Source organism: Rhizophagus irregularis, chromosome 17 (genome assembly GCF_026210795.1).
Source record: "Rhizophagus irregularis chromosome 17, complete sequence".
Lineage (NCBI taxonomy): Eukaryota > Fungi > Glomeromycota > Glomeromycetes > Glomerales > Glomeraceae > Rhizophagus > Rhizophagus irregularis.
In genome coordinates this window covers 11,482-38,213 of record NC_089445.1, presented here as the reverse complement: position 1 = coordinate 38,213, position 26,732 = coordinate 11,482, and the positions used below count along the sequence as shown (strand labels likewise).

General features: G+C 33.9%; 12 protein-coding genes across 12 annotated transcripts; 5 read left to right on the top strand and 7 right to left on the bottom strand.

Annotated features, from left to right (window-relative positions):
• Window positions 1-484: 484 nt before the first annotated feature.
• OCT59_008743 (uncharacterized protein) lies at window positions 485-1,142 on the top strand (the record flags this gene model as incomplete). The annotated part of the gene is made up of 3 exons (XM_066133104.1): window positions 485-679; window positions 758-779; window positions 934-1,142. 3 exons carry the CDS (start codon window positions 485-487, stop codon window positions 1,140-1,142), a joined length of 426 nt encoding a protein of 141 aa, XP_065999584.1.
• Window positions 1,143-2,463: 1,321 nt separating this feature from the next.
• Window positions 2,464-3,681, top strand: OCT59_008742 (uncharacterized protein; the record flags this gene model as incomplete). Its single annotated transcript, XM_066133102.1, has 6 exons — window positions 2,464-2,530; window positions 2,629-2,957; window positions 3,029-3,092; window positions 3,233-3,260; window positions 3,329-3,599; window positions 3,676-3,681. The coding sequence occupies 6 exons, from the start codon at window positions 2,464-2,466 to the stop codon at window positions 3,679-3,681; spliced, it is 765 nt and encodes a 254-aa protein (XP_065999583.1).
• Window positions 3,682-5,411: 1,730 nt separating this feature from the next.
• On the bottom strand, window positions 5,412-7,093 carry OCT59_008741 (uncharacterized protein). The gene has a single exon (XM_066133101.1). It carries the CDS (start codon window positions 6,814-6,816, stop codon window positions 6,307-6,309), a length of 510 nt encoding a protein of 169 aa, XP_065999582.1. The 5' UTR covers window positions 6,817-7,093; the 3' UTR covers window positions 5,412-6,306.
• A 677-nt stretch (window positions 7,094-7,770) lies between these two features.
• OCT59_008740 (uncharacterized protein) lies at window positions 7,771-10,339 on the top strand. The gene is made up of 3 exons (XM_066133100.1): window positions 7,771-7,962; window positions 8,057-8,385; window positions 8,462-10,339. The coding sequence occupies exons 1-3, from the start codon at window positions 7,880-7,882 to the stop codon at window positions 10,234-10,236; spliced, it is 2,187 nt and encodes a 728-aa protein (XP_065999581.1). The 5' UTR covers window positions 7,771-7,879; the 3' UTR covers window positions 10,237-10,339.
• Window positions 10,340-10,977: 638 nt separating this feature from the next.
• OCT59_008739 (uncharacterized protein) lies at window positions 10,978-13,098 on the bottom strand (the record flags this gene model as incomplete). The annotated part of the gene is made up of 5 exons (XM_066133099.1): window positions 10,978-11,038; window positions 11,125-11,341; window positions 11,404-12,473; window positions 12,553-12,597; window positions 13,085-13,098. 5 exons carry the CDS (start codon window positions 13,096-13,098, stop codon window positions 10,978-10,980), a joined length of 1,407 nt encoding a protein of 468 aa, XP_065999580.1.
• A 4,188-nt stretch (window positions 13,099-17,286) lies between these two features.
• Window positions 17,287-17,913, top strand: OCT59_008738 (uncharacterized protein; the record flags this gene model as incomplete). Its single annotated transcript, XM_025327967.1, has 1 exon — window positions 17,287-17,913. One exon carries the CDS (start codon window positions 17,287-17,289, stop codon window positions 17,911-17,913), a length of 627 nt encoding a protein of 208 aa, XP_025168764.1.
• Window positions 17,914-18,004: 91 nt separating this feature from the next.
• OCT59_008737 (uncharacterized protein) lies at window positions 18,005-19,682 on the bottom strand (the record flags this gene model as incomplete). Its single annotated transcript, XM_066133098.1, has 2 exons — window positions 18,005-19,240; window positions 19,317-19,682. The coding sequence occupies 2 exons, from the start codon at window positions 19,680-19,682 to the stop codon at window positions 18,005-18,007; spliced, it is 1,602 nt and encodes a 533-aa protein (XP_065999579.1).
• Window positions 19,683-19,746: 64 nt separating this feature from the next.
• On the bottom strand, window positions 19,747-20,262 carry OCT59_008736 (uncharacterized protein; the record flags this gene model as incomplete). The annotated part of the gene is made up of 1 exon (XM_066133097.1): window positions 19,747-20,262. The coding sequence occupies one exon, from the start codon at window positions 20,260-20,262 to the stop codon at window positions 19,747-19,749; it is 516 nt and encodes a 171-aa protein (XP_065999578.1).
• Window positions 20,263-20,374: 112 nt separating this feature from the next.
• On the bottom strand, window positions 20,375-21,184 carry OCT59_008735 (uncharacterized protein; the record flags this gene model as incomplete). Its single annotated transcript, XM_066133096.1, has 1 exon — window positions 20,375-21,184. The coding sequence occupies one exon, from the start codon at window positions 21,182-21,184 to the stop codon at window positions 20,375-20,377; it is 810 nt and encodes a 269-aa protein (XP_065999577.1).
• Window positions 21,185-21,208: 24 nt separating this feature from the next.
• Window positions 21,209-21,454, bottom strand: OCT59_008734 (uncharacterized protein; the record flags this gene model as incomplete). Its single annotated transcript, XM_066133095.1, has 1 exon — window positions 21,209-21,454. The coding sequence occupies one exon, from the start codon at window positions 21,452-21,454 to the stop codon at window positions 21,209-21,211; it is 246 nt and encodes an 81-aa protein (XP_065999576.1).
• Window positions 21,455-22,128: 674 nt separating this feature from the next.
• OCT59_008733 (uncharacterized protein) lies at window positions 22,129-22,341 on the bottom strand (the record flags this gene model as incomplete). Its single annotated transcript, XM_066133094.1, has 1 exon — window positions 22,129-22,341. The coding sequence occupies one exon, from the start codon at window positions 22,339-22,341 to the stop codon at window positions 22,129-22,131; it is 213 nt and encodes a 70-aa protein (XP_065999575.1).
• Window positions 22,342-25,682: 3,341 nt separating this feature from the next.
• OCT59_008732 (uncharacterized protein) lies at window positions 25,683-25,991 on the top strand (the record flags this gene model as incomplete). The annotated part of the gene is made up of 1 exon (XM_025327969.1): window positions 25,683-25,991. The coding sequence occupies one exon, from the start codon at window positions 25,683-25,685 to the stop codon at window positions 25,989-25,991; it is 309 nt and encodes a 102-aa protein (XP_025168766.1).
• Window positions 25,992-26,732: the final 741 nt, after the last annotated feature.

Genomic DNA, 26,732 nt, shown 5'->3' with positions numbered 1-26,732 from the left:
TTAATTTACCATAAAGACACCGTGACACATCCGCAACACACTCGCGGCATACCCATGGCTTATCCAAATTTGTTTAACAAATTTGTTTAAACTATTTATTCCACATCATTGCAATTTCTTATTGTGTTCATAGATTGTAGGCGTAATAATTTGATTTTATTTTTTTACAAGGATTTTTTTTTTACACGGATTTTTTTTATTTTCCCACTCCTTTTACAAAATTCTTTCGTTTTATTAATTTTTTCGTTTTCATTAATATAATTCTTCGTTTCTTTAATTCTTTCGTCTTCATTAATATTTCATTAATTCTTGTGTTTATAGATTGTAGGCATAATAATTTGATTTTATTTTTTTTTACACAGATTTTTTTTTTTTTTACACAGATTTTTTTTTTTTTTACACGGATTTTTTTTTATTTTCCCACTCCTTTTACAAAATTCTTTCTCTTTCGTTTTCATTAATATTTCATTAATTCTTTAATAACATGTGGACTGATAGACAATTGCAAGTTTTAATTAATGAAAGAAAAAACGAAAACGATAATTTTTACGAACTTAGTGGTAATATGAAGCATAATTTTTGGAAAGGGCTAGCAAGCAAAATAAACCTTGAATTCGGAACCACATATACTGGGAGGCAATGTAAAGAAAAATTTAACGGCTTAGTGCGAGCTTATAAAGTATATAAACATTATTTCAGGTTCAACTACTATTTTAGCATATTAAATAGTACTAATATAATTTTATAATTTTATTAGAAAATGCAATTATATATCGAGGGTAAGCTAAAGGGAAGGAAAAGTGCTCTAGAAACGAAGTACTACGAGGAATTCAGTGAACGTTTTTGGGAAAAATGACGTAAATATTAGAAAACCACGTAAATATCTTATTTTTTTTTTATTTAATTCATAAATTAATCTGATTATTTATTTAGAAACAATTTATGATATTGCTCACGAAATCAACATAACAAGCCATACAACAACTCCGTCATCCTCACCACTACATTCACCAATATGCTCACCTATATCACCTCTCCGTTCACACTCATCATCATCACCTACGCCTCTCCATCACTCATCACCTACACCTTACCGTTTACGAGGCTCACCTTCATATTATGAAATCATTGAAATTGAATAATTTCGCCTTTCCGTTTACGCTCACCTCACTTCATATGAAATTGTAAATCTTTCAAATCATAATTACTATTTTGTTATATTGATGTCTGTACAACATTCAATTTTGCTTAATATTATATTGCTGTACAACATTCAATTTTTTGCTTAATATTATATTGCTGTACAACATTCAATTTTTTTATTTTCCGAACGATGTATCTTTCATTATTTGGAAAAAAATACTATTTACTTTACTACATAAAATAATAAAATATGCTAAATCATTAAATAAGCAAATAAGCAGATCGTCACTGTATTATTTCAATTGGAATATTTTAATTATAACCTCCACAATTAATCATGAAAATTATTTTGAGAGTATTCTAGCAACCATCAAACTGTACTATGTTTCATCCATTTATCGTTTAAAAATTTCTCTTCCTTTAGCAGTTAAGTTTATAAATTTCTATTTAATGGTACTATTGAAATGTAAATTTGTTACCAACTCTAAATATTTTTGAATTTTGTAGCTTTACATAATATTCTATAGACTGCTCACGACTTTCTTTTCATAATTGTACAATAATATACAAAAATCATATGTTAAGGAGTTGCATTGTCTTTTCGCAAATTTAGTAATCAGTCACATATGAGTAAAAAGGTTTGATTGGGTTATTTGGATGCAATAATATCTTTAACATTACGTAATTTAATGCCGAACGATAATAGTAGCTATAATGGCTATACTTTTTGAGTTTGGTGCATATCATTGTATCACATATATAAAATGATACTTCACATGATTAATTTCTTCTCACTCCTTTCTTCTAATATTTTTCTTCTCACTCCTTATATGGCCTAAAAAAGTATAATAAAATTTATGAAATTGAATCGTAAATACGCAATAAAATAAAGATTTGGAACTGATTTGAAGTAATCTTCTATATAAAAAAAGTGTCCAGTATTCACTTTTATTATTAAATGAAATACAAATTATTTATATAAATTAAATTTAATTTTCGATCTTGAAATCATAATTTTTAGTTTTCCCATCTCCTGATATTTTTAACTGATCTTGCATTTTACACAATACACAATGATATTGAGATCATGTATATTTTCCAATTAAATATTACAATCATAATTACAATAGCTAAAATCTCAAAATTATATCATGATAATCTCGCCCTTTTTTTTTGTTCATTCAATGTTTATCACCTACTTTTTTGAGCAAGAAAGTTGCTCCACATTTTTTATTCATTCATATTTTCTCGATATATATCATCTATTTTGAAACAAAAAGGTTGTTCCACTTTTTTTTCGCTCATATTTTTTTTTATATTATGACGACTAAACGTAAATCACCTAATAAATCGTCTGATGATAATCAAGAAATGGAAGTTGAAGGAGGTATGTAGATATAACTTTTTTGTAAATTTATAGTAAGTTTTGTTATATAGTTATATGTAAGAAGAATAATTAATAAATAACAAAAATATGTATAATAGGATCGAAAAGAAAACAAATTATGAAAAAAAGAAGAGATATTGACATTGAGAAAGCCAATCAGTTGATGAAAAAAAGTAAAAACCATAGTAATAAAGAAGCTGCCGAATCTGCCAATAAAGAAGTTATAGTAGTAAATGAAAAAAGAAGTAATGATGATGATGATGATGATGCGAGTAAGACGGAAGATCATAAAAAACCCGAAGTATTTCAATCAAAGTCAAATTTAGAAATAGTTGCTTGGCTCGTCGACCATCCAGAAATTTTAAGATTGGCACTAGAAATGAACAATACGGATGTTGCTATCTCATTATCCAGTAAAATTACGGACGTAAGTATTAAATTAACATGATAATATTTATTTGTCTAAATCTTTTAAATAATGTATTTTTAATATTTTAGGATAAAATTCGTCTATGGGACGAAAGTGTCAAGTGTCTTTTTTTATGTGCGAGAAGTCCACGTGGTGAAGTTTTTGATGAGTTGATAACAAAAATTTTCAAAATAAAAATACATTCGAACGAAGCTAAAAGCTACCTCAAAAAAACCCGAAAATTTTTCATCGACTCAGAAATAAGTTTAACCAAATTATTTTAACTTCTGTAGAAGAATTTAAAGAAATAAGAAAAAACAGGTATTTATTTAATTGTTTCCTAGCTAACCAAATAGTGCTGTTTGTATTAATTATTAATTTAATTATAGAGCATCTACCGGAAGTTTATCTCAAAAGGAACTTATAGATTACGTTGATGAAGAATTTGTTCAAAAGATTTTAAGCCGACAGCTTGTAGCTGTTAATATTTCAGAATTAACAAGAAATGGAGGGTTCGATATCTTGGTTGATTTCGTAAGAGAAACCTTTAAGGTTTCGTGGAACAGAAAAAATTTGTCCGCCATTAAAGAATTAGATAATATAACCAAAGAATTAACGATCTCTTTTAGGAGCGGAAACAAGATCGTTGATTCTTTATCGGTAAGTTATTTTATTTATACTGATACTTCATATCCTTTAATCATAGTTATTAATAATAATATTAAATTATACATAGTTATAAATCTTAGCAAACGCTCTAATTTTTTTATAAAATTATGCATTTTATAACGATATTACATTGAATAAATTTAGTAAATTTTACAAGTAAATGATAATATGAAACATCGTTATTCTAAACATTATACCATAATGTCGAGTGATAATAATATAAAATAAAATGGATGTATAAAACTATAAAATGTTTGTCTAAGATATAACACTTTCAAGTTTAAAAAGTAATTGTTGTTTTGTTAAAAATGGAATGGTTATTATGTGACGTTTCTTCTTTAATGTATATGGCCTAAATATCTCTATATATTTGACGTTATTATACAGATCAAAAAGAATACATTTACGTAACATTTGCATAAAGTAAGAACTTTAAAGTTTAAGCCAATTCTGACTAGTAATTTACAAAATAACAAACACATTTCTTAAAAAAATTCTGAATCAAAATACTTTTCCGGTTTTCATCTTCAATTCTGCAAAAAATTGAAAAGTTCAGGTGATAATTCAAGAAATATCCACCTATAAAAGACTAAACAATTATCAGGTTGATCAAGTTCGTGTAATACCAAATTTAATAAATTGTCTGATTAAATAATCGTGTATATTAAATGATCGCGTATATTATAAGGCTATTAATTCCTAAAAAGTCAATTAACCACTATTTTATTTAAGACTATTTATTTTGTACATTTTTTTTTTTAAAAAAAAAAACTTTCTTTCTGAAAGTAGAGTCTGCCTCCTATACCGTTTGCCATCATGCATAGTGTGTTATAGGAAAAGGCGAACTTGAATTATATAGGTGTAAGCTTATGTTATATAGGCGTAAAGCTTATATAATTAACGCAATGAAAATCCTTTAATCAAGGGTTAAAATAGGCATGATGGGATATTCTCATATATCATGAGCTCTGTCTGTTCGAAGTATCGTTTTATATATAATTAAGTAGGCTTAAGTCGTAAGTAACTTTTTTATAACATTGATTATTGGAGAATTAAGTGGCAAAAATAATTTTTAGTTTGTAAGACTTTAACTCCATACCAACTTGTGTGTGTTTGGTGTATATTTTATTCCTTAACCCTTAGACCCACTCGTGAGTTGGTAGGTTGCTTTGCACTTCTTGCAGCCTATCTTTAATGGGTTTTAGGTCCACGTTTGCCCATTTAAAATTTATTAAACAGGATGTCATTCGTCCAAACACATTGCAACGTTTGTTGATGAAGCTATGGTTGTTTAATAAAAGTTCGCTTTACCAGGCAATTTATGGTGGATTCAATGGATCAAATTACAAACAACAATAATGCAGTCATATGAGAATTCCAGGCCAAAGAATAAGGGTGAATTGTCAAAGTTGAGAATATATTTGTATTTTTTTTTTAAAGCCGTCATTCTCATGAACTTTTTCATTGTATCCTTAAGTTCAATGATTTTGATAATGATGAAACTGCAGTTGTTTACAGGGGTTTCCCGCCAAACTTCTGAGGTGAATTTATATCTGGTGTTTTCGAATATACTTATTCTTTTTGCAATAGAGTCGTAGCGAGTCTTCTTAAAGCGTACCTGTGACACCCCATCTAACTTGGGCAGTGTCGCTGAATCTAAAGCAAGGTACCCAGTTAATCCTCAACTTTGGGTTGATGAGTTATGATTCTGGAGTATTAAGGCATAATGTTTTGACTTACATCACCAATTTAACTCATAATTCTAATTTATTGAATTAGTTTATTATAGATTTATTGATATTTTTTTTTATCTGTTATATAATATTTAAACTAATGTATACTTTATCTGTAATTAAAATTGTTATTGTAATAAATAACCGGTAACTTAAATCTATTATTGAAATTAACTTTTAAATTAGATTACAAATTATTAAATATTATAAAATTGAATTTAACGATATTTGATTGATTTGTTATTTTTAAAGGTAAATTCAATATTTATAGATAATATCATTTTGATATTATTTTGATACTGAATTAATATTAAAATAATATTATATTGATATTGCATTTATTAAAAAAAAATCATTATTGTTATAACAATATCAAAATGATATCATTTCGTTATATCAAAACGATATCATATTAATATCGTATTTACTTTCTATTTTTCATTATTGTTATAACAATATCGAAATGATATTGATTTGATGTTTCGTCAATATCGTTATGATGTCGATTAGATAATTATAAAGTGATATCTTTACGATATCATATTGATATTGAATTAATATTGAAACGATATCATATTAATATCGTATTTACTTTCTATTTTTCATTATTGTTATAACAATATCGAAATGATATCGATTTGATGTTTCGTCAATATCGTTATGATGTCGATTAGATAATTATAAAGTGATATCTTTACGATATCATATTGATATTGAATTAATGTTGGAACGATATCATATTAATATCGTATTTACTTCCCATTTTTCAAAAAATTCATTGTTGTTATAACAATATCGAAATGATATTGATCTGATATTTTTTCAAACAAATATCTTTACGATATCATTTCGATATATTGAATTAATATTGAAATGATATCATTGCGATATCATAATGATATCATTTGCAAATCGATATCGCCACGATATTTATTTAACATCATTATTATATCAATTCGGTATTTTTAAAAATTCAAGGTTTCTGTAAAGAATGTCTCAGAAATTTCGGTCACATAATTTTGTTCTATTGATGGCGTTTCCTTATAGGAAACCAACTTTGAAGCAAATAATTCTTGCTTAAGCTTATTAACACTCCTCCTCTTCTTGCACTTTGAATCCTGTTCACTACCTATCTTCTCTTCTGGAGGTACTTCCCCACCATCTTTTTGGGCTTGAAGTTTCTTCTCCCTATTGCGTTGTCTAATCTCATCACTAATCTTTTTCTTACGTACTTCATCCAAGAAAGCATTTGTTTCTTTATCTTCTAAGGTTGTCGGATCACATTGGTCCATAACGGATATGTTAACAGCTGATACCGATTGCTTTGCAATCACCTCTGGAATCGGTTCTTCAGGTAATGAAGTATCCATTTTCTTATCCACTAACGGTTTCTCATGATGTGTTGCCATGGATAACTGATCTGCAACCGAATTGAAGTTAGGTGAACTGTTATTAGAGGAAGTATCATTTAGCATTTGCCTCTATTCCACTTTTGTAATTCTATCTCTAAACTCAGCATTCTCAGACTCGAGTTTAGTGGTAACTGTCTTATTTTTCTCTAGTTCCTTGATTTTGGCCTTGAGTTCGGCATTCTCAACATCACGTCTCTTACTCTCTTCCACAGCCTGTCTTAGAATCTCGGCAATCCTGGCCTTAAGCTCAACTTTCTCAGACTCAATCTCAGCAAACTTCCTTTTAAGATCAGGGATCTCAGCATTCTTGTCCTTAAGCTCAGCATTCACCTTCCTAAGCTCAGCAATCTCAGCTAAGAGCTTGGAATTTAATTCTCTCAATGAATCGATGGATTGCATGTTCGATAATAATTTTTTATATGAGATGGGATAATTCAAAAGTTCGTTAGCATAGATAAAAAACAAGGCAATATCCTCATCGGAATTTCTGATTTATTGATGTAAAAAAATAAATTACAAGATTCGGTAATACATAAACTTGTTTTACAAAGTGAAGTAGAGTCTCTATACTAATGCCTGCTGGTGTTTCGTTCATCTAAACTATCTATACTAACATAATATCCCAACATTAACTCTAATCCAATTTCATTTACCCAACGTCAATATTCTGGATAGAATAAAATGGTCAATTATGCATAGAATACGCACGGAGTCAGAAATAAATTAGCAATATTAAAACTCACCAAAAGTTTATGTTCTCTGCCTAATAAGGTCCTCGAAAGTTCTGAACAAAAAAATAGATATTGGCTTTGCAAGCTCTGAGTCGCTTCCTTGTAAACGCACAGTCATAACCGAAATATTCATATCTTGTCTTAGTTTCGCCGATCAGGAATTATTTTGATTGGCACTCTCATGTGACATTGTGACATGTAGCTGATTTTTGATTGGCACTCTCATGTGACATTGTGACATGTGGCTGATTTTTGATTGATAAATTTTTTTCGTAATTTTGTATTTGATCCTTGACACATCGCTGACTCAGTTCGTAGTATTACTGACTCACAGTTCGTAGTAATTAGTCAACAACCGTTTATGGAAACATATATATATATGATAAATAATCAAAATGTCGAACTATTCTTCGCTATTTCGAGTACTTTCGCCATCCCGGGTACAAACTAAATTCGAGGAAAAATCACTTCCTGCTAGGTCTAAAATTGTATCCAAAAAGTCTTTTATTTGTGTTATACTGGAAAATTACTTTTTGATCATTGTTTTTAACACTCGATTTCCGCGTTTGCAGATATACCGACATTATGATATTTTGCCTCGTTCAAGGTGACGCTATTAAAAACTCTTTCCCGATTGATACTAGAAATTACGCGACCTTTGGGCACCTCAGAACAGCCATAAAGGACGCGAAACAAAATGCCTTCGTTGGTATTGACGCAGACAGACTGACATTATGGAAGGTCGATATTATTCAAACCAAGGAAAATCAAGAAGTGATCGTAAAAGAGCACAAAGGTGTAGAGTTGCATTCATTCGAATCTGTTGGAAGTTATTTTCAAGAAACACCCACTAGTACTAACATCCGCATCATCGTGGAACCGCCACCGCCCGCCACCACTGGTAAGTGTCTCCCAATGGTTTACCTAATGTTAATTTTGTACTGGTTCACTAAATTTAAATCATCTTTCTCGTACAGGTCTTAAACGGCCAAATTCCGAATCCCATTTTCAAAACCGGAGGATGCGTAAACTCGTGAAAACTGAAGGACCTGTAGATATCACAAAAAATTTTTATGTTCCATTTGATATTCTGGAATCAACCTATAAGCTAGAGGAGGCCATAAATGAAAAGGTGTGCGTGCTCCTAGTGGGTCATTTTCAATCTGGAAAATCATCAACTCTACATTATTTGAGTGGCACCAAAGAGAATTATTTTTATATACAAGCTTCAATGTTAGCAAACGGATTCCTGCATGGATTGTGCGACCAACTTTCTTTGAATTTATGTAATAACATAAGTGAATTCGATCGTGAAATCGTTCAATTATACAAGAAGCAGATTGTAATCATGATCGACGAATTTGACCGATTCTTACTTAATCAAAACAAAAGCCCTGTGGATACAATTGATCAGATGAGAGAACTCATCAAGCTTGTAAATGATAGGGGAGCAAGAGGAATCAAATCGGTCGTTTTTGCGGGCAGTTTTGCAATTACTACAATACTTGAAGATGGAAGTCATCAAGTTAAAAAAGTCATTGAAATATCATCACAGGAGTCATCACAGGAATTACCACAGGACAATTTGTTAGACGATAGCTTGTTGAGGAAACCGACTCAGTCCTGTCTTCAAAAGCCTGAAGGAGTTCCATCACCATTAAATTCAGCAAAAATTATTGAGGCGTCAGATTTTACCAAAGAACAGCATATACAATTCTATTATGATATCCAAGAGAATTTAAATCTCCGTTTTAATGAAAAGGTTGTGGATGATATTTACAGCCTTACTAATGGTTACGCTGGATTAGAAGGGTTGCTTGCATCCCTGTGCATTCAATATGGTAGCAATGAGGAAACTCTTGAATTTAATGCATGGAACGATCTTTTCACAGAATTCATTCGTAATCCCACAAAGAAAAAGATTAGTGCGGTTAAACACATTGAAAAATACCTTTCTGAGCCAGTTAATAGCAGTAATAATCACTTTATCAAAGATGCAAAGAAACTTTTAGAGCGCTTTTTACGAAAGGGAACTCTGCATTCATCAGAAATCAATGACGAAGATTTAGTTGCCATTGTACACCTGCGTGCAATTGGAATCATAAGGGATATGGGAAATGAGATTCTTGGATTCACTTCTAACATCATTCTCGATCTGTTGTCAGACAATTATTATCCTGTTTTCAGACGAGATGCTTTAGCAAGAATTCCGCATATTAACTCTCCTCAAGACTTTTTAAGTAAGACATTGGATCTTTTTAAACACATCCGTTATAATGAGATTTTCGATCCCTTGGCCGCGAATCAACATTCTTTTTCTGAATCAACAATCCAAGGAGAGCTTTATGCTCTATTACGTATGGCTGTGTCATATCCAACATATAGGATTTTTCGTGAAACTAGAACTTTAGAGAAATCTGAAAAAAAATGTGATGTCTGGGTATGTAATAACAAGGAGTATGGAATTGAATGCAAAGTTGACAAAGTTTCTGAAAAAGAGATAAAAAAGGCGGCTGAACAGGCTATTGGGTATACAAAAGGGCGAGACAAAGTGTGCGGTATGTTTGTCTTTAACTTTGTGCCATCTGACAGTAAAGCCAACAATTGTCAACTTTTTTTTCCGAATGTAATTAAGCCGAGGGATGATATCTATTTTGAAACAGTCCATATATTATATTCTAAAACATCTCGTAGTGCACAAATCTTTCGTAATAATATGGACAAAACTGAGATTCCTTTCGCATTGAGTTAATCAAATAACATACTGCTTATTTTATAAAATGCTTAAAGGAAATATATACTTTGAATTAAATAAATAAATGTTTGTAATGCTTTCGATCATTTTATTTTTCCGATTCATGCATGCAAAACTTTATTAATAATTTTTTAGATACTAAAAATAAAAATGTAAGAGTGCAAGTGAAATATATTTCTAGTTTCTATTACTACTATTGCTAACACCAGATTTCCGAAGTAAATTATCCAACCCACATCCACAAAATTTCGTATTCCCACCCTATAAAATATCGATTTTAGCTAGTGAACTTTGCCGAGATTAAATAATTTCGAATCTATAGCATAAATTCGGAGGATTAGCGACTGAGGTAAAAATAAGCAATGCGATGTTTCCGATTCACACTTGCCGATTTTCATTCGTAAATTATATGCAATTACTTATTTCCGGGATACATGATGTCTAACATTACTGCGCATTTATTTATCAGCATATTCGATTACAACTTTCATGTAGGACGCAATTTACTTTATCCAAGTGGGACTTTAGGTCTCACTTTTTTTATTCACCATACATCTATATCTCATGCTTGATACAATGTATGCCTTTTCGGCCGAATTCTTTATTGATGTAAACAAATTACACAGAGAGTAACGTATTAATTAATACATGCGAAAAATAAAATAAATACAAATGTTCGGGACTGTGCCCGTGATACAACTGATACATGACGTCTATGCTAATGTCTAATCCTACAGTCTAACTAACCACCTTACATTTACGTGACTTGGAAGTTCGCCCCTCCTTCTTTACGAAATGTCTGTAAAATACATGATTATTAATTATAAGACACTAGGATTACAGGAAATCACAATACAGTAATTTGCGAAATAGTTAGACTCTTACACAATATATCCATCTAGCAATTGAGATAATTTGAGCTGTTCCTCCTCGAAAAGCTTTCTCTTCTTTTTTGTATCCTCCCGGCTTGCCATCCCGAAGTCAATCAGGTATAGGGCACCTTTATCGTTAATTAAGATATTTTCCTCCCGAATGTCATTGTGGAGGATGCCATGCTTGTGGATCGCTTCTAATCCCTTAATAGCCTTGTCTTTTGCTGTTTCTTTATTTTTTGGTCGCTCAACGAAGTGCCGACAATAGTCATGCCGATAACGAAGCTCATACCTCCTCCATAATATCCATAACAGACCAACTTGGGGATATACTTGCCTTGAATATCAGCGAGGTCTTTATAAATCTCAACTTCTTTCTGCATTTCTTCCAGGACATACGAAGGGGCCTTCGATAAGTCTGCACTCTTCAGAGCAATCATATCTCCACGAAATTCGCATAGGAGGGTTTTCCCACTTCGTCCTTCACCTAATATGCTCTTGAACTTGAAGTCTGAGAAGCTATAATTGTTCTGCTTAACAGAAGTGTTAGAAGATAATTGTTGATTCGCAAAGGTGCTGGAAGATTGTTGTTGATTTAATGAGGAGTTGGACGATGACTTTGAGTGTGACCGAAGAGTACGTGAATCATTGTCCCCTTGAACCGGTACTACTACTTGAGGTTTAGGAGACTTAGGATTCTCTTTCGCCTGTCGAGTTAGATATGCATACGCCTTGAGTACCGGTGGAGATTCGGATTTCAGTGGAAGGGTTTTTGAGATCCAAAGCTTTGCATGCTCTCGGCGTAGAAACCAGTGATTATCATAGGTGGTGAGAATACCATATCTAAGTTCGTTTCCTCCCATATAATTGTAGATTTGCTGAATTACATCCCCGCCTTTACTCGTCTGATAAAATTCGGGAAATGTTTCTTCGCCCATATCTTCTAAAACATGCTTTCTTTTAGCCTCAATCACTAAGATCAATGAACCCACGAGATGACAGTTGAAATCTGGTATGCCGGGAGTGTCAGTAGATTTCCTTGAATATACGTAGTCTGGTCCTGTAAGATCATTCAATACCATACATATATTGAAATTTATGGCATTACGAACATCCTCTTCATCGACTATAACAAATCTATCATCAAATCTCGGCCTCTCGAATATCGGCTGTTGGTCGAAGCGGAATTGATTCACTTTATCGAAAAAGTCGTCCCAAAGTTGCACACTTGCCGGCGGGTCACCTACAGCCTTAGTAGTGGTCTTCGAGGTAACGCAGTCTGTAGAATATGTTATCGGTGGCGGAATACACGACAACGCCTCTTCCAAGCTGAGAACTGGAAACGAATATGTGTTATTATTACTAGGGCAAATGACGAAAAATTAGCCGTTAGCCTTAAGCGCTTCGCAGGCGCTTTGCATAGACTATACCAGACACTTACGTGGCAATTTTACAATAACATGGATATGTTCTTCGGGAGGTGAGTCTGGGAAATATTTCGAAATCTTTCTTATTGCCAACAGCTCGTCACTGTCCTGGAGTATTAGATTTCTTAATTGATCATCCTGATCGCCAGGGATCGTCACCTTCCATAGCCTGAGCTTGTCTGCAGGAAAATTGTCGAACTCTGGTGCCTTTTCTGCCTTAATAACTTTTTTGAGGTGGCCTACAAGCTGGTCCTTATTAATATCGATAGGAAAAGCACTAGCGGTCGTATTTCCTTTAACGAGACATAGTAAAGTGATAGACATGTTTTCGGCTTTTATAGTATATTTTGCGAAATGTTATTGGCTCAAAAGGCGGTATGTGAGGACAAGAGTAAAAAGAATTTTATTTGCGAAAAAAATACTGAGGCAGGTATATGTGAGAAATTATTCTGTTTCACAAGCCTGCCGTATGATCAGCCACATTGCATCATAGGTGCAACTATCGCCTAATCACTGCGCCTCCCTAACCGTGAAGACTCTTCTCACATATCACCTGACATTTTTATATAGGCTAGACGCGCTTGTCGCTGTTCGGATAAAAATGTTAGATTTATGCTTTAGCATCTTTGACTAGTCCTGATATTACATGGACCGCACCATTACACGTGACCCATTTCTCATGTACAGTACAATAATAATAATACTTTATTTATGAAATAAAAATGTTGCCGGAAGTCGGCTTACAATACATAAAATTGCGAATATATCGCTAATACATGATATAAGAAATTATTCTGACCGGGGGTATACAGTGATATGGAAGTGCTCTGCTTTAAGCTCCTCAGTAAAATATTCGGAAAAAGGGGTACGACTATCCATTACCTTTTCACTATTGCTTCCGGCTTGAATTATACATAGTTTGAGTGGGATCTCAACCCCCAATCTGCTTTAAATTTTAGCCTCGACTTTCATCTTTTTCAACTGTAATCGCCTGCATTACTTTAACACAAGGGATATTCATAAGTTTTCCTATAGGAACGATAAGACAATTGAGAGTGATTTCGTCCATTTTGTTTTCCTAAATACAAGGTACATAGTGAGAAAACTCGCCCTTGCACCGTACATACACAACTTCTGGCATATACATACCTTGATTATTTTTGCGGAAAGTTGGCTGAACTTCCACATACCTCTACATGCTTTATATCTTGCTGGGAAAAAGAGCGCCAAGCCGAAATTAAGGAGATAAGAATAGTGATTAGCATTGTCGTATGATGCCAAGAGTTCTATCACTGGTCAAAAACCAATATATCGGGTAGCAGATATGTATCAGATATGTACCCGATATGTGTAGTATTAATGCAGAAAATCGGGTACCCGATATGTGTAAGATATATGTAAATATATATATCATATATGTTGTGCGTCAAGTGTCGATTTGCGTCAGATGCAGCTGACGCGCGTCAGATGTAAATCGACACTTGACGCGCGTCAGTTAATAATTGACAACTGAGGCGCGTTGGCTGTCATCTGACGCAAGTCAGCTGTCGTCTGACGCAATTTCTTTTAATTACAATTGGTACTTTTTTATTCATCAAATTAAGAAATTTTATTGTTTTATTTTTCAAATGAACTAAAAGTTTATACAATCTCTTCCTTTAATTATTCTTTGGTAAATACTCTAAATATACAATTTTTTTAAAAATACTATTATTACGAATGATAATTATATAATAAAAATAATAAACAGATAGTAAAATTTTACTTACTTAATTAACTTCATTTTTGTTTTGGCATTGTCGACCACCATGACATCTGCTTCCACAGTTATTTCCCATTTTTCTACAATAGCACCTATTACTGTTGCAATTTCCTTTACAATTACATATTGTACCTGTGGTTGAACCTATATTTTGGAGACGTGCAGCCTCTCTAACAGTAATTGTACTTGTAGGTATTATTTCAAGTTCCGGAAATTGGTTAACACCAAGGGGGCTAATTTCTCCTGCTGAATAGAAGACATTAATGACTCCAAATTGAGAACCTAACCGATATTGATTATTAATTTTTTCCAGGATTTTGCATGGGAGCATAGGTCGGTCAGTACCAAAGCGATCAATTTTTGGAACAGAGATTCGTACTAAATCTCCAACTTCATAGTTGTTTGGTCTTTTCTTTCCCTTATTCATTTGGTTAACCATCTTTTCAGTATAATTTTCAAGGTCTCGCCGAGCAGCTTCTCTTAATATTTTATGGTTTGTAACTCTCTCTTGTGATGAAGCTTCATTTGTAATGTCAATAAGAACGGGGTCAATAGGAATAGGCTGTTCTGACGTCTCATTCTCCCTGGTTTCAAAATATACTGCTTTATCTTGGTTTTGTGAAACCTAAAATAATGAAAGTTGATAAAATTATATAAAATATTGTTAAATCATTTAATTAATTAAAAATTACACTAAAAATTTCATTAAAAATCATTGAAAATTTCGTTAAAAATCAATAAAAATTTTATTTAAAAATCAATAAAAATTATTTAATAAAATTTACAATTAAAATTAATAAATTATAATATAAAACTAATAAAATTTACGATAAAAATTAATAAAAATTATAATAACTGAAAAATCAAATAAGTAAAATAAAGATATTACCATATGAGATGATGCTGGAGAATCTAAAAAAAATAAAAAAAGCTATATTAAATATTAAGTTAAATATAATTAGTAATAATAACAACTTATTTACCAAGTAAATTTTCATTAAAATCAAAATCATTATCTAAATTTTCATCTGAACTTTCAAAATCTGCAATTTTGATCATTTCAGGAATGTTTTCTTCGTCATAAATGCCTCGGGCAAATAGTTCATCAATTAAACTACAATTTCCACGAGGTTTATCACCATAAACTAGTTCGTAAGGAGTTTTTTTATGTGATCTACAAATGGAATTATTCATGGACAAGACTACTAAACGAAGCCCATATGACCAATCTTTTCTTCCGGAAGTTTCTCTCCACTTCCCCAATTTTTGTTGTAAAATACCATTTCCCCTTTCTACCAAACCTTGGGACTGCGGATGACGAGGCCTTCCATTAATAATTTTTACAGATGGCCAAAGGCCAACAAGTTCCTTTATTATTTCTGCGCAAAACTCCTTCCCATTATCAGATTGTAAAATGGTTGGAGGAGAGCCAATAAAAAAAAATAAATCAAATAAAAAGGCTGCCACTTCAATAGCTCGTTTGGAAGTTAGTGGTCCGCCCAAGAGAATCTTGTAAAGTGATCACGAACGTGACAAATGTATTTGTAATCCCCGTCAGCGTCATATGACAAATCAATCAAATCTATCTGTAGAAAAGAAATACTCTTAAATTAAAATGAATTTTTTCATAATCAATATAAATAATTTACCTGGACACGAGACAGATAGTTTTTTGCAATTATTGGTTTACTTGCTAAAGGATGGAAAGAAGGCTTTCGGGTGGCACATATAGTGCAGTTGTTGACAAACTTTTCAACAATTTCCTGTCTTACAAAACTCCAATTTTGTTTAACTGATTCCCATAACTGTTTCTGACCAGCGTGATTATCAATTTCAGCATGTATCCTGCATAATACTTCATACATATTTTCAACAATTAAAACAGGTTTATTATCACGCTTGGCCATAATCCTATAATCTCCTGGAGTAATCTCTTCAAGGATAAAACGTTTTCGCTTCAACTCACGTGTAGTCTTTGTATCAATTTCTTTGTTGAAGGATCAAGTAATATTTTTTTTATTCTTTCAAAAAGATTTTCATTAACTAAAGCTTTTTCTTGTCGACATTCTGGCAGAGAGCTTATATAATTATTAACTATATTATCAAGTGTAGCCTTGCTAATAAAGTTGTATTCCATTAAAAAATTAAAAGATTAAATGTTGATATAATTAAAATGTAAAAAGGACGTTAAAAGGTAAAGAGCAGAGCGTAGAGTAGATGGTGTAACAATAGTAATTTATTGATTATTAATGCGTCAGATGACAGCTAACGCGCCTCAGTTGTCAATTATTAACTGACGCGCGTCAAGTGTTGATTTACATCTGACGCGCGTCAGCTGCATCTGACGCAAATCGACACTTGACGCACAACATATACATATCGGGTACCGATATGTATATGATATGTAAATGATATGTAGACGATATATATATTTACACATATCTTACACATATCGGGTACCCGATTTTCTGCATTAATACTACACATATCGGGTACATATCTGATACATATCTGCTACCCGATATATTAGTTTTTGACCAGTGTATGAAGGCACATGCAAATAGAATTCTCATACCTTTTCACATGTAGATCTACCGAAAAGACATAGTTGGTTTTACGCCTGGCGATCTCGAAATTGCGTGTCCCTCAGCCTTTCATAACATATGCTTTTGTCGTCACTATTTACTTTTAGAGTTGGTCCTGTGTTGCATGTAAACCTCCTTTCACATTTTCTCACATTTGTTCGGGAAAAAAAATATAGGTACTAGTTAGTATGTTTTCTTTTTCGAATATATATGCAAAAATTAATATGTTGCACAAGACCTGTCTGATGATCCATTTATTTTTCTGTCGCACAGGAGTGGCCCAGCAAATTCTTCCGAGCTGATGATCACTATCCCGGGTTGACGATCAGTATTCTGGACTCAGCCCTTAAGGTGCTTCGCTAAATTTTCTGCATTAAATATATTACTTTATTATAGCAATCATGGCAAATAATAATCCCGAAACGCTTGCTCAGTTTTATGGACTGTTTTTATATAAGAAGAAGGATATAATAGCTATTCAGGAGAAACTCGGTATTGGCCCTGGCAATGCAAATAAATTAGTAGTGCCTCCAGATTCCGAGCTCATGGGGAAAACACTTGCCGATTCTTACGAGCTGTTATTAGAATTGGTAGGAGATTTAATACCGATTCAGGAGAAACTCAACATTGATGGTAATCCCATTCTAGAAGAGGCACTCCGAAGCAATAAAGCTTCTACGGATATTCCATTTGGTGAAATATTTAATTTGTTTATGTGTTTGGAAGAGGATATAATAGCAATTCAGGATAAACTCGACATTGTTGGCTATTCTAATCAAGAAAGGGCGGAAGAAGTTGATGAAAATATGAGAGCATGTCTCCGGAAGCTTAAGGAGTTTCATGGTCCCTTAGAGAATGATCCAGGTGTGATATTTCCGAAATATGGTGAAATAGGTGTAAAGAAAATTATGTTTACTGGAGAGGGGCTTCCATTATTTCCGAAGCTCTCTCCTCAACAATTGCATGAAATATTCGTCAAAAATCCATCTAGTGCCGGTCAATGCCCATGTCTAAAACAGGTTAGCTAATCTATATTTTTTATCACACAGGGCGCAAAAAATCTTCCGAGCCACTCAGGGTTGATGATCACCGCTCCGGATTAGTATGATCAGTAGAGTTTCACCATTCTGCTTGATCGTCAAGTAATGCTACCGAATAATTCCTTGACGCTTGTCTGGTTATAGCTATAGTGGAGTGATCGGCATCAGAGTCCACAGTCATAGATATATTGGAATTAAGTTGCTGGTATAACTGAGATAGAACCAGATTCAGAATATTATCAAAACTATGCCGGGTGTTATATAACCAACCACCACTCCGAAGCGATGGTTTAGCTAGAATACAATGTTGACTCAATCTCCTTGATAATTCGTCGTTGATAAAATTATTTAAGGATGCAACATCTCTTGGTGCATCATGTAGTATTCCCAGTTGCCTTGCGAGTCTATGGATCACATCTAAAGCTCCATTATTTTGGGAAGGTATCCGAATCGGCACAAAATTCTCGACATGGATATTTGAATTAAGTGAAATGAGCTGATCTATGGCTTCTTTGCTAATATTATTACACCCTTCCAAATTGAGGTACTTTAAATTAAGACATGAACCAGCAATTTCTTTGATAGTTATATCGGTAATTTGACAAAAGCTAAGGTCGAGTTGCTGGAGTCTTGGGCAAGAACGAATAACATTACAAATTAATGTTTCAGAATATTCTCTACAATTAGAGATATTTAGATATTCTAATCTATGGCATGACTTTACGATTCTCCATAGACCACTGCCATCTACTTCTTGAGTACAAAAGCTCCTAAAGCCACCTGGCCGATCAATGCATAGATTGAGATACTTCAGATTCGAGTATGAACCCGCTATCAGTTCTAATGCTCTATTACTAAATGCTATGCTATTTATGAAACTCAAGTGGGTTATATTTGGGCATGAATGTACAATGCTTATGATTTTTTTATCTGAAAGTGAATGGTAGTATGATACTTCGAGATGAGTTACATTTGAGCAATAAACTGGCGTTTGCTTCCTACGTACTAACTTTATGAATTTTTTCAATCGAGAGAGATCCTTTGCATGTTCTATCCTTATGAATTTATTTAATCGAGGGTGATCCTTTGCACAGTAATTTTTATAATCATTTGGAAGAGATTGTCCAGGATATAAGTCTTTCCCTCTCAATTCAATACGCTTCCACAGAATAGGGGCACCGCATCTGTACCATAATCGGGAAACATATAGAGTGGGGTAGAGGGATTTTTTTACCGCTAGGAAATATAGAATCTGCTCTAATAGTTCTGGTATATTAATATCGCTAAAATGTGCCATGGATAATATATGCTGTATCTTTAAACGAAAAAATAAAATTACGCATATTGATGATCACTACTTCGGATAATCTTTATTCTGCATGGGTTCATACTTTGAATAGGATCGCAAAATTATCGTCTAATAATAGTTTTGAATTGCATATATCCAAAGTTGCACCATTTTCTCGAAACCAAGGCCCTCCTAAAATTAAATCAGGTTTCGGCCAATCTAGTCCAACAACTATGAATTCACTGGGTGTGCTTTTATGTTTCTCGCCATCATTAAAGCCGATATGCAGATTAACTTTTCCTATTATGGAATAGGTTGCATCCAGAGTTTTAATGCTATTATTTTCATCATGATATGCAATTCCTAATTCACCAATATGTTTTTTGCTTACACAACTTACATCAGCGCTTGTATCGAGTACTGCTTGGCTGGAGCTGGTTTTTTCGATTACACGATTCACAAATACCATTTTTATTATGGCATATATAATATCCAAATATAAAAAATAAATTTCTATCACTGCAGACTGGCATTTATCGGTTAGCTATAGCACGGAGTGATAACTGGTCCAGACTAGTTGGATGATATACATTTTTTTTCTGAAACCTTCCTTTGGGCTTGGCGCTTCCGGATCTGATTCGAATCCTTTGATGCTTAATCATTTTTACTATTTCATCAATATCAGAATCAGATGAATAGTCAGACGAAGAGGAGGAAGGATTATTCTTTATTAGGCTTTTTTCTCTAACCAGCGAGGGGACTATTTTTTGTATTAAGTCGACCACAGTTTCCCTATCTACACATTCGTCTAGATCATCCAATTCATCTTCCAATTCATCTTCCAATAAATTGACCTTCCTTTTAAGCTTTACATATTTAATATGATAATCTTTCAGTCTTTTTTCTAATGCCCAAATCTGTCCAGAGAGTGCTTTATATGCTCTTGTATTCTGCTCATCCAGTCCTAATGACTGGGCTAATTTCTCTGTATATCTGATAACTTCCTGCTCGCTGGATACGTCAGATGAATGATTTTGATCGGTTACCATTTTTATGATACTTTATATATGCTATATCTTGCCTCGAGCAAAAAAAATAAAATTTAATAATGATATCAGACTGATAAATTAGTCCTCCCGATCTTCTAACCCATATATGTGATTAGTTTTCATTGAAGAGCTTGAATACCGTCGCCTGATCATGAAGTTGTCCCTTTTTTCGATAATTTACTATAGTATAGTTTTGCGCTGGAGAGGCATGATTGTCTGGTGAATGTCGAAGGGCTTGACTGGCAATGGTCATAGCTTCTGATAAATTCTTCGCACCATTCGAAATGACTGCAAATACCGCCCCTAATTTGCACAAATAGCGAGGGAGGAATGGTTTACCAGTTTCAGGAAGAAATCTATCTTTTTTCAGAAATGTATTAAACCATTTAACTCCTGGCACTCCTGGATCTCTTAACTGTCCAGAAGAAATTGCATCCTGAATCCAAGTAAGGAGAAGTTTAGCCCGCTCTTCATCTCTTTTTAACGATCTAAATATCTGAGAATTATTCTGTTGGTCTCGGTTTTTTGCGTATCCAGTTACACCTCCATTAGATATGCGCAAGTCTTTAATTTCGGCGGGACAGACGCAGAGCATTATCATTACATCGGCTAGGGCTTGCACATCGGGTGTGTTAGACACATCATAGAAATCGAGTCTTTCCTTAACCGATTCTAACGAGAAGTGATCTGGTAAATCAATCCCTTCATTTTCACGTTGTTCTCTACGCTCCTTTTGAATCTTATTAGATGCGCAGGTTGTTTTTTCGTCTAATGTAGCAGAGATTATCTTTTCTGGGGCATTGAGTTTCCGCAACTCTCTTCGGAGCCTACTAAGACGGGATGTGGTGGCGACATGATTAGGAGCAGTTAAAGCCTTGGCTATCGCCTCTGCTTTCTTTTCATCAAAATTATCTCGTACCATCCGTTGGGCTATACTTCCAATAGGCTATTCGTCTGGGATGATGTCGGATACTTGGCATATATTAACTTTCCCTGCTTCATCTCCTCCTTCTTTGAGGATTACCCGACTTCTACTTCGGCAAATTCTCTGATCGGAAATTAATACAAATGCCTGCTCTTTACTAAAATTATACCCTTTTTGGAAGCGCTGACAGCCCTTGTCTCTTTTCAGTTTATCTGTCAATAGCTTGAGTAATGCTAGGGCGTGCTGGCTAAGTTCTTCATTACTCATATCTTTATTGAGTTTGTGCTCTGCAACGTACGTTATTACAATTGCGGATATGGCTGTGTGAATATAGCTTGTGAAGTAACTACTATATTATGCGTAACCGTTAGGTTATTCTATATCTGAAAAAGTTCAATTCGAAAAAAATATTCTGACATTTCACTATCTCATAGTTGGTGAAAACTATCAGAGGGTTAGGAAAAAGGAAAAGAATATTATAACTTATTGCAGGATCTCTATGAGCCCACCCACTCTGGCCGGGGTATGTTTTACATTGATTTGAAAATTGTGGGTAAATAGCACTGGTAAAAAAATAATTTATCCTACACATATCTTACACATATTGGGTACTTAAAATGTAGAAAATCATACACAAATAATACACATATCATACATATATCGGGTACTAATATATATATCATACATATATCAGGTACCTGATAGGTATACTATATATATAAGTACCCGATATGTATATGATATGTGTATTATTTGTGTATGATTTTCTACATTTTGAGTACCCGATATATGTAAGATATGTGTAGGATATGTGTAGGATAGACCATTTTTTTACCAGTGTAGGATATGCGAAAAAAAATATAATAATAATTTGGAATAATGTCGTAAAGAACGAAAGTCCCATCCTTACTAATATTAATTAACCCACTCTTATTCGCTCTTTACCAAAGCATACCATTCTCCTGGAGTATGCTTACCGTTTTTTTCCATTTCTCATCGGTATCAAGCCAGGAGGATGTAACTCCATCATCCTCAAGACTACGACGGATTATTTCTTCTCCTATTAATCTTTCCTGTACTTTCATGTCCATATATTCTTTGAGATCTTCTTCAGTCTCTATAGCCCAACCACATATTCGTGAATCAGTTTCCATCCTATCACAGAATGCAATAGAATCGAGTCGATCTTTTTCGGTGATGGTCACGAAGGCATCTGGATTCTCGCCGAGTTCGACTGCCCTTTTTCTGAGACGCTCTTCGCGCTAGGCTCTTGATAGAAGTATGGCAGACAATACTTCATTGATAGGCTTAGAAGAATCGGAAAGCTTACTAGTTGTTTCTTTAAGGGGCATATTCGTGTTTTTACTTATGGGTTCGTTAGTTTTGGAAAGTTTATTAACTTCAGGCTTATCGATTACTGGCTCAGGTGGTTTAGAAGTCTCGGATGTGCCAGATGTTGAGGTGACTGGAGCACATGTATCTTCTGCTACATAGTCGAAAAGAAGCTGGGTCGATTCGTCCTGATTACTGGCCTTCCTATCTTTACTGGTATTAGGTAAAGGCGTGTTCTTTTTTAGCTGAGGTGGGATTATTTTCTGGGAAATAGTTTCTGGCACATTGAATATAGGTATGTCTGTGGTCTCATTTTCGGGCAAGTCGTCTTGAGATATATCAGAAAATTCTTTCATATCACCTAGGCCAGATTCACAGAGCTTAGCTATGATCTTGGAGCGGTCAAGTATATACTGATATACTCTTACTCCATTATCTCGTGAACGTGTTCGATCAATACTAATTAGTGAAAATTTCTTTCCAGCAACCTTACTAGTTAATGGCTTTTCCCCATTACATCCACACCATTCTAGATAATCCTGGTATACTTTTTCACAACTAAACCTACTAATACGATTTTCAGGCCAAGATGAAATATAATCAATTATAAATCGAATAGGATTAGAAAGTTGCTCTCGCATAGTTTCTATCTTCATTTTAGTTACAGGAATTTTTCCTGGACTCCAATTTGTTAAGTTACGGTTAAGAAGGTATGACATTACTATTCCTGGTGTATCAGGATGATCTAGTATTTCTCCTAGCCGGTCAAAATATGCTATATTACCTCTACAGCATGCAGAGACATCAAAACAGACTATACAAGAATCACCTATGTCTATTTTGAGCGGAGCATCCTGATTGCTTGTAACCATATACCTAGCATAATCATTTATTCGTATAGTTTCAAGACCCTTACGCTCTATAGCTACTATTCGTTCTGTTATGAGTGATTTGAGATACCCGTTAAATCTATGCCATTTCCCACTAGACATTCCAGTCTCATTCATAACAATAAGCTTTCGAGCTTGAATGGCACTATTAAAACACCTGAGAATTTTTTCCAAATCTGAAGTTGCAAAATGGAGGTGTGACCCCAAGACTTTATCACCAATAAAGTCAGTAATAATATTTTTCCCGCACTGTTGTAATGTAGATTTTAGTATCAAGATTGTCCGGGGCTTCATCTCTGGTTTCTGTACTAAATACGCTTACCAGTTCCAGATATATTCGTCACGTCTTTCATCTCCACTACAGATTACGTTCTTTACATGCCAAAGAATTGGATTCATGATTTCTTTATTAATTTCTGGCGCTGGCTTAGCCAAAAAACCTATGAAAAGATTAAAGAACTTTGTATCATGAGCTGAAGTATTTAGCGAATATGGAAGAAAATTAATATTGCGGTAAAGGATTAGACCTAAGGTTGCTTGTTTAAACCTCTTCAAAATCCTACGATTAGTTTCGTCAAAATTTTACTATAAATTTATTATAGTTTCGGCAGAGTTTCGGCAGTTTCGGCATTTATAATAAGTTTCGGCAGTTTCGCCTTTTTCTAAAGTTTCGCCAGTTTTTTAATATAACTTTAATATAGTTTCAGCAGAATTTCGCTTTTCGGCGAAACGCCATTTTGCCTAAACCCCTAGGTTTCAGCAAACAACCTTAATTAGACCTTTGGTAACCACCCGATCTATTAAATTAATTAACTTTACTGGCTCTCCTCCTAGCTCAATTAAGTTAACTTCATACTTGGCAAGATCTAGTTTTGGCGCCATATCAAAATATAGTCCACCATTTGTATCTTCCGTTTTGAGCACCCATAATCTTGATGTCGTTTGAATACAGGCGACTGTTGCCTGAATTGCGTCATAAATCTCATTACGAGAAAATTTCCGTCCAGATATACGCATATCTATTAGATCACTCCATACAAAGTAATCGTTAGGATTTGAAATTCTGGATTGTTCTAGTTTTACGGGACTTGGAAGCTTTTGTTCCCGTTGCAAAGCAGTTTCACTAATGGTAAGCTTTACTGAGAAATTTCTAGTTCCAGGTTCTCTTTCATGGTTTGCACGATGACAATAAAATCTATATGTTTTTTTATTTCGTAAGATATATCTGTTATCACTTTCATGTTCCCGATCACATATTGGGCAGTGTGATGGGGAGTTGCGAGTTAATGGAAACAAGTCTGGAATGTTATCTGAGGGGAATGAGAGAGTATACCCTTCGATACCGTTTCCCTCAAGTAACGATTCCACAAATCGAAATCAGCCTAAGTAGTTTCGCTACTTGTATCATTATTTTCCTTTGAACATCTGTTAACTTCTGACTCTGGAACAACCAAAAGAGGACTGTCAATGACTCTAAAATCATTATTGGGTGGACGAATCATAAAGTCAAAGATAGATCTATCTTTTGGACGAATAACTTTTTTAATACGAACATGTTTGTCTGTTTTTTTATCATATTTGGGTGTTCCAAGTATCCGTAAGGAGAAAGATTTGAAAGAACCTATATTTGCTATATTATCAATTATCCCTTTTTTCTGTAATCCTGCTGGAAGTTTCTTGCGAACAAGTTCGGTGAAAGCTGAAACCTTAGTGATATTTGGAAGTCTCATGCCGAAAGTTAAGACATGTAGAGATATTTTTTTCTTATCACTACTTTCGGCAATAGACATAGTTTCTTTATCCCATTCTGGGAATATTTCTAGGCAAGTATCTCTAAAGGCGCGACAAAGTAAATTTTTTGCCTGACCGCTTGAAAGCTTGGGGGTAATAGCATTTAATGCTTCTACTAGTAAGTCAAAATCTATAATGGGGCGGAGTGGTTCATCACCATCGATGATTTCGTGTAAGGAATGGCCTTCACGTTCTGAGAGTATGGCTTCTATTCCATCCTCATTATCCGCGCCTAGGAAATGCCTTGGTCTAACACTATCATCACGAATTTTATATTGGCATTGTCCTATATCGAAGGCTTTAAACCCACAATAGTACGGGGTGGGGGCGTTAAGAAACTCTGAAAGCTCGGATTGGCTCATAGTAAAAATTTTCGGATATGTTATCTAGTATACCGTTTTGGTATAATACCCCAACAAAAAAGTTTAAAATAAAAATAAATATTATTATAGATATCAAAGTGTTATCCAAGAATAATATCAATGGGTGGTAAATACATTTGCCAGTATTTCTCCGATGAAGGAATAGTTTGTGGGAATGGAAGTACGCGACCAGAAGGGTGTAGTATTCACTGGAAAAGACGCCAGCGACCTCTATGCAAACAAGATGGGTGTGTAAGACCGACAGCATCAAAATATGGATATTGTAATTTGCATGTAAATAAGTCCCATTCGAAAGCAAATTATTACCGGAAGAAGTTAGCTAAGATGCTTCAGAATGGGCAGACTCCAGAGACATTGGGGCAGGCTCTCGATAGAATGAAAAGGCCTAATGCTATAAGTTGGCCCTAATGACTTATCGAAAATTTGGCCTCATGAAAAATTTATAGGGACGGCAAAAAAACTTAACAAGAACGCTAGAAGTATCTTCTTTTCCGATTTTAGAACTCTGGGAAAGCAATTTTACTACTTGTCCCTATGTCCCTATGAGTCCTTATGAATTCTCGAACTCTTTACTTTTTTTTATATCATATATTCATCATATATCAATTATATCAACCATATACATGACTATATTTGCCCAATTGGTATACCATAGAAAAATTTTGATTTTTTTTTCCTAGAACTTTTATATTTCATAGGGACTCATAGGGACATAGGGACAAGTAATAAAGAACTCAATAAATCAAGCTAAGAAGTCCAAAAATGATATCAAGATTGTCCCTATAAGCGTCCCTATGAATTTTTCTTATAGGGACAGAGAATTTTTATAGGGACGTTCAAAAAAAATAACATACACACTGTCTCGACCCAGTAAAATTTCTGCCCTACTACACTAGCTCCTTGCCAGTTTCATGACAGTTCTATGATAGTTCCCTACCAGTTCCACGATAGTTCCATGATACTACCATGACACTATCATGTCGCCAAGCTGGATCTTCAAATCATGTGCTCTAAAGATCAGCCAGAATTATGGTATAATATCAGCCAAAATTAATCGCAGATCTACTGCGCCACCCGTCACCTTTTTTTATACTATTTCAGCATCTAGAAAGGTAACCAAATATGCGTAAATTCTCAATATATATAGAA